We start from the raw sequence: 15000 nt of genomic DNA, 5'->3' as shown, positions 1-15000 counted from the left end.
CTGTCTGTTGTCAAGCGATTTTGTTCAGCAGCCAAAGGGTTGAATTTAATCTCAACAAATCCTTTCGCTGCACACCACCGTTTTTGTTTTGACGTTTTGACTGCCTCCAGGCAATTCTATTCAGCTGAGGGCAGCCCCCCCCCCTTGGTGCGGGTACCCCTGAGGGAGGGATGGACCAGGACGTGAATGGAGTATGGGGCGACCGGGATCCCGTTCCGAGACGACCGCTGAGGCCCAGAGTGAGGATGCGCGCGCACACGTCCTTGGCTGCGTCTCGCGCAATATCTTGGCCGGGGCGGGTCACTTCACAGCTGAATAAACTCGCTTGGCCTTCGTCAAAACAAGTGACGTCATCATGATGTCATCAGGTCGAGAGGATTACCCACCCCCTTCCTCCTCTGTAGACTTTAGTCCAGAACAACAACAACAATCGATGAGGTAACCCATGGGGGGGGTGAATGAAATCACCTGGCAACAGACAGGATGAAAGGAAAGGTGCCACCAGGGATGGAAGGGGTTTGTGTGTGGGAGGGGGAGGAGGTCGTGGAATGTGATTTAAATCGCCTGGCGGCAGTACGAATAAAAAGGGAAACGACCACTTGGCAGAGAAGGGGTTTGGGGATGTGAGGAAAAGAAAGGAAAATAAATTGTATTGGGAAGAAACATAATTGAAACAGCGAATTAGATGGACTGGTTACAAAGTATAACAAAATACTCAGAAAATAATACATCATAGAAACCATTAAAGTGGGGAAAGAAAGGAGGAAGATAGAAAAAAAAATCGATATTGAATGGATATTAAATCGATATAAAATGGAAATTAAAGTGAAGGGAATTTAGTAAGGGCAAGGAAGTGAGGATGTTAGGATTAGGGAAGGCCAGGGGAAGGGTAAGAGGTAAAGGCGAGGGCGAAAGCAAGCAAAGAATGGTGGAGAAAAAGATGGAGAGAGAGGCTGGATCTGCTGGTGGAGGGAGGCTTGGTCAACCGGGAAGGGAGGGGGAGGAGGAGGAGGAGGGGGCTGAAGGGGAAGAGAAGGACGGGAGAAAGGAAGGCGGGGATGTAGAGGGAAGTGGAATAGGAAGGGAAGGTATGGGAAGGAGAAGGAAAGGGAAGGGGATGGGGTGTATGGAGAAGGTAAAGAAGAGGCGAGGAGGGGAAGGAAGGGAGGAAGGAAAGGAACATAAGAAGAGAGGAAAGGAAAGTGAAGGAAGGAGAAGAGGTGAAAGGAGGGGGAAGGGGGAAGGGAAGGAGGTAAGAGAGGGAAGGAGAAGACTGACCACGGAGACTGGGAGTATCGGGGGATTGTGGGGGGAGGAGGGAAGGAGGAGGGGGGGATAGTGGGAGGGGGGAAGGTGTGTTCTGCAGAGGAGAGTGAGTGTAAGGACGCGACCGCAGCAGAGGGATCCACTACAGAGGAGATTCTGTGGTCATAGAGTCATTTCCTTCTCCCTCTCTCTCTCTCTCTCTCTCTCTTTCTCTTTCTCTTTCTCTTTCTCTTTCTCTTTCTCTCTTTCTCTCTTTCTCTCTTTCTCTCTCTCTCTCTCTCTCTCTCTCTCTCTCTCTCTCTCTCTCTCTCTCTCTCTCTCTCTCTCTCTCTCTCTCTCTCTCTCTCTCTCTCTCTCTCTCTCTCTCTCTCTCTCTCTCTCTCTCTCTCTCTCTCTCTCTCTCTCTCTCTCTCTCTCTCTCTCTCTCTCTCTCTCTCTCTCTCTCTCTTAATTTTCCTCCTTTCTTCTCCTCTCTCCTCCTCCTCCTCCTCTTCCTCCTCCTCCAATACTTTTCTTCCTTTTCCTTTGGTTAGTTTTTTTTTTACAGGTCCCAATTTCTTTCCACTTACTACCTCACTTATCCTCCTCATCTTCATCATCCGCATCCTTTTCTGTCCGAAGCTTCTCTTCCTCCATATCCAACTCCGTCTCCTCAGCCTCCCCCGCTTAATCTGCCACCTCCTCCTCCTCCTCCTCCTCCTCTTCCTCCTTATCCTCCTCTTCCTCCTCTTCCTCCTACTCCTCCTCTTCCTCCTCTTCCTCTTCCTCCTACTCCTCCTCTTCCTCCTCTTCCTCTTCCTCCTACTCCTCCTCTTCCTCCTCCTCCTCCTCTTCCTCTTACTCCTCCTCTTCTTCCTCTTCCTCTTACTCCTCCTCTTCCTCCTCTTCCTCTTCCTCCTCCTCCCCTCCTACTACTCCTCCCCTCCTACTCCTCCTCCCCCTCCTCCTCTTCCTCCTCCTCCTCTTCCTTCTCCTCCTTCTCCTCCTCTCCTCCTCTCCTCCTCTTCCTCCTCCCCCTCTTCGTCCTCCTCCTCCCCCTCCCCTCCTCCTCCTCCTCCTCCTCCTCCCCCTCCTTCACTTTCTCCCAATCTCTCACTTGATCTTCCTCGTACGTCTCTACACCCTCTTCTCGACCTTTTTACCTTTTGTTCTTTTATCTTTTTTCTTTATTAACTCTTTCTCTTCCAATTTATCGTTTTCTTCTTCACCATATTCCTCATCTCCGCCTCAACATCATCGCCCTCACCATCGCTAAAATAATTATCATCATTCTAAAATCACAGCTTCTTTATGTTAACGAAATAAATAGTGTTCTTTTAAGGTACGTTTTGCTCGATGCAATTATCGCTCAACGATGATCGTTCATGGCTCAACGATGATCGTCGAACGATTATCTAGAGCACTAATTCCTTGTTTTTAGCGACTAGCGGCAGTCGCTTGAAACAAAACTAAACACAAAGGACTAGTGCTCTAGAGATAATCGTTCGACGATCATCGTTGAACCATCAACGATCATCGTTGTGTGATAAATATTCGCAGCGAACAAAGATTACCTTTAGGATCTCTTGTGAAGTAGTTGTGACGAGCCTACACCAAGAGGCGCTTTGCTGCAGCCGGATCCATCATTATTATCACCATTCCTGCCCCACGCCCGGACAGCCAAGGGCCGTCGTCGGGGTGTCATTTTCTTGTAACAAGCACTCAACCTACACACGCATCCTCACGCACTCTTCCATGACATCCTCAGGGGAGGTGGGGTGGATAGAGGAACAGCACGTTCGTGCACTATGCGCATAAATTCAGAAATATACGCACAAGTATACATAAATTCAGAATTTTTTTTGTGCACAAACGCACGCAAACGTAGTACAGGGTGGCCCAAAAGTCTTGGGGTTGCGTGTTTATGCCTTTTAAAAGATGTACGAGTGATTTTTATACATAATGTATACGTGTTGATTAAGAGAGATTAAAGCAAATTGACCTCCAATATCTCCTCTGTGTTGTCTCAAAATTCCATACATTTATTTGCAACAATGAGGCAGTTATTAAGAATTAGGTCTCCTCAATTTTGGGTCGCACTGTATTTACAGATGGATCTTCTGTATTCTAACGCTGAGTCAAACGCATCCTGAGAGATATTATGTAAGCGCGGTTCTCATTTTTTTTTCTAATCAAACTATCTCGTTTTCTTTTGTTTCCCATGCACACGGTTGAACTGCGATTATTTGCTTGTATATTTCTGTTCAGTTTCGATCTACAATATTTTTTTCTTTATTAAATAACACTTCCATTTTCATTTATTTTTTCAGTCTCTTTTACCTACCTTTTTACTTCTTTCCAAGGAACTTCTTATCTTTTTATCCTCGCTTCTTGTCGTCCATTTTTTCCTATTATCTTTCTTTACCTTCAGGCTGCACAATTGCTGTACATTCAACTGCACAACAACCTTGTGAAATCAGTCGATCCGTCTAAATTCTATGGTCACCCCTCTCCATAAGTTTAGTTTTCTTTGATTGTCCAATTGCGCACCGACTGTACTACATTCATTGGTACAAGTTAGTTTATTACTGATGGGTTGCTCCGGAGATGAACACAATAGCCGCAAGGCAGCCAGAATAAAACAATAAATGCTGTTCGATATGATAGAGGGCAATCGAGATGAATGTAATACAGTGGTTCTCGATCTTCTTAATTCCATTCCTTCATGAATTCTCAGCATTCATAACTTCCTTTCATTTTTCTCCCAAATCCCACCGAAGAAAAAGAAGAAGAAGAAGAAGAAAAATGGATAGATAGATAAATAAATGAATAAACGAATGAATGAATTAATAAAATATTGGTCAAGAGAAATCCTTTGCTTTATTACAAAGTTGGAAATTATAATTATCTTATACTAGCCAAATTACCCGCGCGTTGCTGCGGGCAAATGATGATCGTTTTAATTTTGATAGAATTTGTGAAGAAAAGTTACACGTATCAATATAACTCAATGGAAAAGGTAACGCAAATAAAATGCTAAGAAAGTAAGAAAAAAATAAATTTGAGGAGGGAGACGCCCTTTGGAAATAAAACAAATTCGGCCGTAAGAGGAGAATTGAACTAACATTTCATTATCTTTGAACTCGTATATATTACCGTCCGCGAAAAAGTAAAATAAAAATAACCAATATTCAAACATCTGGTAAAATTATATAATCATTTTACATTTACATGTTTTCTCCTTACAAAGGCTATCATAGTTTGTGGCAACATTAATTTCACAAATATGAATAATATTGATGAAGACATACAATGGTTTGTTTAATCATAGTAATTTTTGTCACAAAATGCCAATTGTGTTAAGGGGACACTACAGTAGTGGCGTGTTACCCCACCATACCCCTTTAGCCCTTAACCCTAGCCAAAAAAAAAAAAAAAAAATTGGAAATGAAATATAGTTATCCAAGTACCTGGAGTGATAGGGTATCAGAATATATATAGTTATAGGGGTCTATCTCCAAAACTCTAGGAGGAGTTTGTGAACAAACAAACAAACAGACAGACAGAAGCTATTTATTATAGTAGATTTCTCCTAGGACAGAGTGATGTATTTTTTTCATATTAATTTTCCTTACATTATATATAAATGTATAATTTGTTGCAGCAGAACATGGCTCTTCTAAATTCTTGTCACGGTTACCTAGGGGGTCCCCCATGGACCCCAGGTTTTGAATCACTGATCCAATATCCCTACAGACAACAAATGCAACAGAATGTGCACACGTATCAGTCAGCCTGTCTATCCTCTATCTGTTTGTCTTTTGTCTTTTTGCTTCTCTCTCCCTTTCTCACTACTTGTCCCTACCTTTGTATCCCCAAATAAAGTATTGGTCTTTAGAGACACCCCTATACTCTAGAGTCACGCAGTACTCTTTTAGGGTTGGAGACTGTTCATTCAGAAAATAGAATTTGTCCATTTTTAGTTTTATTATCACTTTTTTCTACTCCTCATGCCCCTTTTAAATCTGTCCTTTACCCACCGCGTCGACAAGATAATGTCCCCAAGGACAGAAACGCTGATTAGCCTAAGTGCAAACTAAGACGCTGGCGACACAGTCGACGCAGCACAGAGGAAAGGAAGATTTCCTGTTGCTGAACTTCTCTCTCACTTGAAATGCTGAGGCAGTACATCTACTGTAGAAACATTTCAAGAGAGAGAGAGAGAGAAGTTCAAGCTGTACTTCAATTCAGCAACAGAAAGTCTACCTTTGTTCTGTGATGCTTCCCTGTATCGCCTCCTTCTCAGTTTGCGCTTAGGCTTATCGATGTCGAAATACACTACATACATATACTCGTATCTCTTTCCCCTATCACCACCTCTTTCTACCTTCATTTCTAAATTCCTCTTTATGGCGAAAAAGGTCTGTCCTTAGTTTGCTTTTCTATGGGATTATGTTGTAGAAGGCTCCTGTCTGATCATCATTAATACCGGTGATTGCCTTTTGCTCTGGGAAAGGTCATGACCTCAACCGTAGTTTAGCGTCTCTCAGTGTGAACTCACTATTTTTAGGAGTTGATTTGTGTCAATAATTCCATGTTGGACTCGCATAGATTATTTGTAGTGATAGGATGATACCAAATATTCTAACAATTCTGATACGAGTCCCGATACTGCTCTCAATTGGCGATTTCGATACGAGACCGATTCCGATACCTGCAATGATTATGACTCATGGTTACTGTCAGGCCATGCAGTTGGTTTGGGAAACAATTACTTTATAAACAAAGTATATTTATCAGTCATTTATCGGAATCGGTTTAGAGCAGTATCGGGAATCGTATCGGAATCGTTAAAAGGTTGTGTCGCCCCATGACTATGCATTTGTTTGTTCAAATATTAATCCACTCTGTTTCCTTGCAGGAGGTGACCGAAGTCAGAGCCATGGTCAGCACGGGACAATCAGGAAGTGGATGGGAGTCACTTCCCTTCCACCTTTCACGAAAAGAAGCGGAAGGAACGCCCATCGACCAAGTCCAGCCGCCACAACGATCCTCTCAGGAAGTCAACGGAAATAGCGCCACGTCTCTGTGGGTCTCTCCTCTGCAGGTCTCTCCTCTGCACCCACCACACTTGGGTCCCTCCGGAGAACTTCGCGGTTATACCCACCACGCTACTCTGTTCCAGCACCCCAACCCTTCCCCAGAAGCTGAAGGGTATCCTGGATCTATCCCCAGTACCAAGTATCTTTTGTCGCGTGTACCGAGGTCATCCGAAACTGAAAACGTAGAACAAAGTGTGCCAGAAAGTGAAGGTGACAATTCCATTTTAGGTGAAGTTCGGCAGTCGTTCGCACCAGGTTCTGTAGAGGCTTCAGGTGCTCAAACCCAGGCCGTGGGGAGTTCGTCAAAAGTTTCTCATGATGATACTAGTGAAGGGAGCACTGGTGGCGGGAGTAGTACTGTTCAAGGGAAGGACGCGGGGGTTACTTCGGTGGAGAAACCTCGAACTCCGTCGGTGAAGTGTACGAGTGAATTGGGTCTCCAGTTCCTTAAACTCGCTGAACTCAAGGAGATCTCATTGTCGAGTGCCTGTAAGGCTGTGATTTGCTTCGGCGAGTCACCCATTTCCAGGAAGAACAATGGAAAGAGTTACTTTTGGTTTGGCTCGGTCATGCAGAACTTCAACATCCAGTGTTACAATTCACTTGAAGGCTACAGCCAAGGAGATTTGCTTGCTAAGTCCATTGGTTTCGTTGACCATATTGTATTGCTGATTATGCCACCGAAATGTGTAACATCAATGTGCCACGAATTGCAGGCTGTGATAGCAATATCGGAGGCTAATATTCCTCCATCTTGCTTGGCACTCATTGCTGATCCTAATGTAGTCGCTTCCCCTGTAAAACATTTAGTGATATTTTACGTCAAGCAGCGCCAGCTCGTGGAACACGAAAAGGAATGCCACGATGCTATTAGTGAGTTAGTTTACGAGAAAAACATGTCCACTACAATAGACACAGCAGATGGTGACGTGGTGCACAATGAAGTAGAGAGTGTTGCATATCACACTTCCTCCACTTTTCCTTTCGAGGATCCGTGCTCGTTTGCAAGTTTCACCACAACTTTGATAGAATTTTCTGTTTTCATTCGCAAAGACACGTGTCGATCAGGGGATTATATAGGAGAGGAACTCCTCCAGGCCATGTTTTTGTATATGCGTCGTCCCATCTATAACTCTGGTTTCTATTCTTGCCTCAACCCCGAGGAGATCGGGAGAACAAAGAAAAGAAAATTCGAGCTAGATCTCACCTTAAAGTATTTGGTGAGTGCTGCTTGGGAGTCTGGAGACTTGGAGCTCCGATTCGAAGACCTCGTTTGCCATAAGAACGTGAGACTGCTCTCTTTCTCGCGGCTGCTAGAGGGCCAGAGACACACGTATATCTACACATATCCTATAAACAACACTCAGATTCTTTCCGATGATAAAGTCATAGGAAATGCAGACCAGTCAGATGCCCAGGGGTCCAACTTAATATCAATACCTGCCCCTGAACAGAACTTTGCATTAAGCGTGTCAACGGACCGCACTGCTTGGTGTGACCAAGGCAACGGTGCACAAGACACAGGGCGCGATGTGGGAGTGACTCTGGCTCTCCTTTCGTTCTATAATTCAAGCCTTAGTGATGCCTGCAGAAAGATCTTGTGTAACTCCACAGCAGTGACCATTGATGGTGGTTATCTGAGGACAATTTTCATGTACCACCTTCCGTTGACTCCATCAGATGAAGTCTGTTTCCAGTTAGCAAAAGAATTTGGAGGAGCGACATTCGTTGACAATAAGATACATACTTTTGCAACGACAAATCTTCCGGGCTTCCCTGTCATTGCAGTATGGGCGAGTCCATCCTTACTGAGCAGCACGTTGATATATATGAGTGTTAATCTGCTTCTGTCTGGAGAAACGGATCGTTTAAGATGCTTACATCGCTCGCTAGATCAGGACGTTGCCTATACAAAGTATCCCCATTATGCTGTATCAGTGGAAGAGAACGAGTGGAGAAACTGCTTGATGGAAGGCAGAAACCAGACGGAAACTGAAGATTTGATTGGAATTTCCGAATGGTTTGAAGATTTATCCTTTCGAAACACGCCCTGGGTACTAGTTGTCTCGAAGAAAGTCAAGGGCTCAGTTGATCTTTCCCTGCTCTCATACTTGATTGCTCGTAGGATAGTCAGGGATGCAGAGACTCTAGAATTCATTTTTCATGCAAAGCGAACTAGGATTAATTATTCAACAACTACAATATTTGTACTTCAAGCATCCCGCGAAGATTCTGAAAAATACATAGATATGGTTGATAACCCAACAGCATTTGACTGCGTTTCTACAGTTAATGCAACGCTTTGCCAAGACAAACAAAATCCCCTAGAGTACGTGATGTTTATCCACAAATGTCACATCAATTTTGAGGATGAGGCAAAATTGCAGATTATCTACCAATTCGTCCTCTCGAATAGATCTTTGAGCTGGGAACTTTGCTCGGAAGCAACAGTTGCTGTAACATCAAAAGAATATGATTATAAAGTTCTCCACATTCAGCCAAGGTTATTGGGAAGCAATATTAACCAAAGTGTGGCAAATTTGCAAAATCTGACTGAAGGCTGGATGCTGGAAGAGAATAATTACATCATACCCAGTGTAGATGCTGAAAACGAGTGCTTACTCCTACCGAGATCTGTTACGTTAGAAGTGGCCTTCAAAATATGGTCTTGCCTTATCATTCACATAGATGACGTACAATTTTTTGTTAAGCGGAAAATATCGCCAACGCAATATTTTGTCCTTATGGATGAAAAGAATGATGGAATGGAGAGTGAAAATTCAAGTTCAATTAGCGCATACGATCTCCCAAAAATGCAAACTCTTCTTGACACCTCAGTCGTTAATGATGGATTCATAAATGACCAGTCACTGTCTACCGGCTCTGGTAACCCAATAAAAAATGTTCATTCCCTCACCAAAGTGAAGGTCTATCACGTGTATATGAATAATCTACTGAATGGCCTCGTGTATGCATACGGGGAGGATGTCGCGACTTTGATATCTAACCCAGAATATGTTTCCTCTTCTAAAACAATGCTAGATTTTGTGAGCAATGCTATCGTTTCTGAAAATGAAGACTGCATTTTAGACGTTGTCAATGGTAAGACAATGGTTATTGAGAAGGAGGGCATTACTTATTTGACGGGGGCTTTCGATGAACAGTCCTTAGGTCCATGTTACTCAGATTTTAAACAAAATTTCATCGAGAGATGTGAAACAGCTTTTGTTCAGAGGCGCGGCACCATCAACAAGTTCTGGCCCTTCTGTGGCTCTTTCAATGCAGTCGTCCTTGGTACCATGTCCTCAGAGTGGCACTATTTGACTACGGGATGTCGTGCTGTTCACATTTTCTTCCTTGTCCTCAGTGTTATCATCACAGTGGTCACAATAGGTGGAAATTTCTTCGTCATCTTCATCATGCAAAGATTTCGAATGTTTAATGGAGGCGAATATCGGCGTTCTTACGTCATACTACGCTCGCTCGCCCTGGCTGACTTGCTCAAGGGTCTCTTCCCTGGGACTCTTTGGGTCTATGACCAAATCTCCTTGATGTCGGGAACCTTGACGCTACGCGACCTTGAGGGCAATGGGGTTTACGGCAGCTTCCGCAACCTGAGTCTGCACCATGCCACTGGACTTCCAGAACCCCAACTCGCACGTTACGGATACCCAATGTTCTGCAGTCTCGTCATCGGTGCTTCATCCTTCGTGTCCCTCTTGACTCTGTTTTCGTTGGGCTTTGAGAGGTACAAGAGCGTGAAAGCCAGACCTCTAAACATGGCTCTGGTGGTCGTCATGGTCCTGGTGGCATGGATTGTGTCTCTCATTCTGGCTTCCCTTTTGTTCTTCCGGGAAGACGGATTCATTGCTGCCGGCTACTTCGAGCCCGTTTCGAAACTCACGCTGTCTGTTAGGAGCTCGAGGGACTCCGTCCCTCCCGGCCTTTTCTTTTCAGAAGTAGCCTTCTTTACGTTAGTCGGTGTAGGCATGGTAGTCATGACATTCTACAGTATTTACATGTTCATAAGTTTCAAGAAGAAATGCACGGATGCTGAAGGTGTGGCAAGGAGCGAGAAGAAACGTTTAAAAGAGGATGTAGAATGTTCTTCAGTACTGATGACCTTGATGCTACTTTACTTACTATCAGCTCTTCCTCTCTGTATGGTTACATTTTTGGGTTCGGCTGAAAAGCATCCCGAACTTCAAATTTTGACTTGGTGGCTCTTCATGGCCGGAAGCTCCTGGAATTGGTATGTCTACACTTTCAATCGGAAAACTGTCAGAGACAGGATGAGAATGGCAATGGGGCAGAAACGCCGACAGAACGATATGGATGTGTCCGCGACAGAGGAGCAGCAGTGCAAAGCATTGAAAGACATTGATCTTCAGGAGTAAAATTAAATTTTCTGATATCAGGACAGAAATTTTCAGCGTTTCCTTTTGGTGCTGCGAATTCATTACATATCAAAAAGAAAGAACTATAAGCCTAAAAGCTGGTAACTTAGAAAGGAAATCTAGAGACTAGATATCCTAAGAGGAAAAATTTACTGTGAACGTGTCTCGAATTTTTTTTACTCCAGTGTATTCAATCATCAATTGGGGACATACGCCAAGGAGTACGTTGCTCAGTCACGTGCTGGCACCAGTCTCCACTGTCTCCCAACATCACCAGACCCACTGTGCAGGGTGCCGGGGTGCTGCAAATTAGGCACAAACACGTCGAGCCAGGCCTGGGGTGTCTCCTGCGGGCTCTCCATGTGGGCGCCTGGAACATTCTCTCTCTCTCCAGTGTATTGTTTATTTCTGTTAACTATGGAACCCACAGTATGTCTAAGCTGGCTTTAACATATGATAGAAAAAATACAGAATAAATATACAAACTTTAGTACTTCGACATGGTCGAAACCTTTCGTTCAAAATATCGTACTAGGTATTGTTTTAGCTGTTGTTGAATGTTATCCTACCCAATTACAAGTTTTTTTTTTTTTTTTTTTAGATTTTACGAAGCAGCTTTTTGTTAATAGGATATTGGAATAATAGCTACAGGAATGTCCTACATCTATCAGTAACCAAGGCTTTGAATGGGTCTTTGTAGGACCCAGCCCCATCAGAAGAACTGTGGATGTCAAATTGGGAAGGATAGACTGGATATTTAGAAACAAAGTTGTCTGAAAAAAAACAGGGATGTGGTAACTTGCCGATAGGTAAGGTTAATCAGTAAAATCCGGGGGGAAATGAACATAAACATAAGACCATAAGAATAAAGGAGACTGCAAGAGACCATAAGGCCTACACCTTGAGATCTCAGGTATGTGTAGGTGTTGCACGCCATGAGAACGTATTTTGTTCTATCTGGGTCCACCCTTAGGGGGAGTTGTCCATATTCTCCCCTAATTTAATTTTAGCTCATCATAGACTCTATTATATGGGGCTAATCGAGGCAAATCTTTACGCCCTCTTTCGACCCCAGACGGCCTGTGAGTGGCCCTTTGGCTTGCTCCTTAAAAGGATGACAATGGAATATCGTTGTCAGTCCATCATCTGAATTACTGCGCCAATCCCGACAGAAATATCCACAACACGTCTCCAGATATAGAAATGAATTGAAAGAATGAGATTCTAACACTAGATATCAAAGATCATCCGAAGTATGTCACTAACAGAAATAGATCAAACGAATAACATGTAGGACGTTGTAGTGATGAATGTGGAAGCGCCACAGGCTGTGTGCGGGTGAGTGATGTCGCCGTGTTTGTCCTCACGTACTGACCGAGTAGGATTCAGAAGCTCAAAATGTATTAGTCACAACTTCAGCTCCTGATACGTAGTGTCTGACGACTGCCTTTATTTTTTAGTTTGGGTGAAAACGAGGAGAAATAGATTTATTTCGTATTCTGAGGAGATTTAATATATCTAAGATTTGCTGCACTAAACTGTATTGCCAAAAAGAGCTGTGACGAAAGTGGTACACGGAAGAACCATGAAATCACTTAGAGGTTAAGTGTGTGTGAAGAACAGCTGTAGTGATTCTGAAGACTGATTCTGTGAACCTTTTTTACGTGCAAACCGTGATTTTAATGTCTGTTTTTGTGTTGATACATTAATTGATTCCTGACGAGAGTAGAAGTGCGGCATACAACACTTATATTCATTAGATGATTAGTGTCGTTTGACTAGAGCTAACTTAAAACTATATGGTGTTGAATATAGATATTTTTGAAAATAGAATGTTTCCACATTTGAGTTTTATAAAGTGTTATTCCCTACGATAGCTTCATATACACATATATGAGTTATACAGGACTTTTCTCTCTCTCTCTCTTTCTCTCTCTCTCTCTCTCTCTCTCTCTCTCTCTCTTACTCTGTTTTTTTCTCTGTAACTTTATTTCTGCATTTGTTCTTGATTACCTTTACAGGACTCGTTTTATGTTCAAAGTACAGTTTACCAATGTTTGCTTTAAGTCATTATTTCTTTACATTATTTTATGACTCATGTGCCCATTATTATGCTTGAGATATATATTTTTGAATGTACTCAGATCATTAAATCATTAGTGGTAACTACAATTTCTGAAACCTAGAAGTATATTTATTTTCCTTGTGTTGTCTTTTTTGTTACTGTGGACTGTGATTCGCGAAGGCCGAAGACTTCTTCTTTATCCTACGTGTTCGGTAAATGGCAGTCACCGGGGAAGGGTTCTCGAGCAGGGGAGGGCAACCATTGGCACGCGTGCAAAACCTACGAAACCCAGAGCTCACCTTAAGACAAATAACTAATAAATCAAACTTCTTTTGTATAACCATTGGTAACTGCATTCGCGGCGGACTGGAGTCCTAGGAGGTAATGTGAAGGGGCCCATACTCGTATGGCCAATAATTATTACTCCTTTGGCACGCGAGAATTTTTTTTGTCAAAGATTTGGCTGATTTTGGCACACACACCTAAAAAGGTTGCCCACCACTGGTCTAGGGCCTGCGTAGTCACGTGACGATCGCGAAACTGGAAGCGTCGTGACGGCACCGAAGGCAGACCCGCGTCTTGTTCGGTAGACGATTTCATTCAACCAAGGGAAACCCCTCACGTTCTTAGTGTATTGTTTATTTAATATATATTTTTATCAGACGCCCCACCGGCTGCGCAGGTCCCTGGTTCGCAAGAAGCTCGGTCTTCGGTCTTCAGCGGCCTCCGGCGATAGACACCCTCGATCTTTATTCATTATCTACAAAATGACGAACAAAAATTTCTCTCCTTTTTTCGTCTTCTCGTCTTTAGAGAGACTAGAAATAACCAATAAGAGGGCGACTTTTACCACTCCATTGACAAAATGTCACAATTTGCTTATTTTAGAAAATGAAAGACTTGAATTTTTATTTTCTATATGTACATTAGGAGGTGCTAAGATAAGAGGGAGGGAGGAGGGTGGAGGGGAGTGGAATATATAGGAAATGGAATGGGTGGGAGTGGTTTCTATGCCTTTTTCTTTTTGGCTATCCCCCGTGTAGGGGGAAAAAGCCTTTGGTATATGTATGTATTTATATGTACATTAAAATAATTGTTTCCTTGCCCTTTCGAGGACGCTAGATTTTATTTATTTTAGGAAATGAGAAACTTTTGAAATGTCATTTCTTATATGTATATGAAAATGATTTATTTCTTACCCTTTCGAGGACGCTAGATTTGATTCGTTTTAAGGAAATATCTGTAGGGAGAGGAATGATAATTCTCTCAGAAACTTAGCTCGATTACGATTTTGGTATTTAGTTTGTCTGCCGCCACCAAACAAATATATATTTTTTTTCTTTTTCAAAGTTGAAGGAGACCCAAAGTCATTGGGGAAAAGGTTAAAGTAACAAACAGAGAACACGATCGTGTTTCAGAGAGGATATGTTTGTTTTCGGAAACCTCCTTGCAGGAAAACAAACGCCCTTCAGTCAAGCCTAAAAGGTCGAGGCTCTCCTCTGAAAGATAATGATTTCAGTTCTCCTCTGAAAGATAATGATTTCAGTTCAAGTGTGATGAAAGACATAATCTTAAGCTTAACCTTGGACGTGTTCAGCGACTGGGCAACCTTTAGTAGTTTAAACTAAACTAATTAGAGAAGCCCAATGGTTACAGAGGAGGCTGTCAGGGGCGAAGAAAGACACAGATTAAGATCTTATCGCCTCTGTGTAAACTTGGAATTTGATAATAACTTCATTTTAAGTGAGACTTAACCTTATGCTTTGGATGTGTTAACTGACCGGGCAACCTTTAGTGGTTTAAACTAAACTAATTAGAGAAGGCCACTAAGTACAGAGAAGATTGTCGGGGGGGGTGGGGGTGGAAGAAAGCCACACATTAGAATTTCCTTATCGCTCCTGTGTAAACTTGGGATTAAAATATGGCCGCATCTGAGCATCAGGCAGGATGCAGATTAGTGGGGGGAGTCTAAGATAGTTGAGGCTATTTATATTTTATGCGTAATTTTCCCTCCCTTCCCCCCCCTCCTCCCCCCTCCCCACCCCCATCCTGTGTGGCTGATGAATATTCCACGAGTCGTTTGCTTAGTCACTGACGCCTTATTTATTTTATTTATTTACTTTTTTTTTCGTTTCATCGTTTTCGTTCCTTTCCCTTTCGGTTAGATCCATTACGTTATGTTTCGTTCACA

At 42.9% G+C, this 15000-nt stretch overlaps 1 protein-coding gene across 1 annotated transcript in view; it reads left to right on the top strand.

Annotated features, from left to right (window-relative positions):
* Positions 1-12932, top strand: part of LOC143039979 (uncharacterized) — a 57106-nt gene extending 44174 nt beyond the window's left edge. The window contains exon 3 of the mRNA XM_076210485.1: positions 6167-12932. Coding sequence (XP_076066600.1) covers positions 6167-10744 — 4578 coding nt within the window. The 3' untranslated portion in view covers positions 10745-12932. The remainder of the gene's footprint in view (positions 1-6166) is intronic.
* The last annotated feature ends 2068 nt before the right edge of the window (positions 12933-15000 follow it).

The sequence above is a fragment of the Oratosquilla oratoria genome, chromosome 27 (genome assembly GCF_046742065.1).
Source record: "Oratosquilla oratoria isolate Oo_2021 chromosome 27, ASM4674206v1, whole genome shotgun sequence".
In the NCBI taxonomy this organism is placed as follows: Eukaryota; Metazoa; Arthropoda; class Malacostraca; order Stomatopoda; family Squillidae; genus Oratosquilla; species Oratosquilla oratoria.
This window is presented reverse-complemented; position numbering and strand designations above follow the sequence as displayed.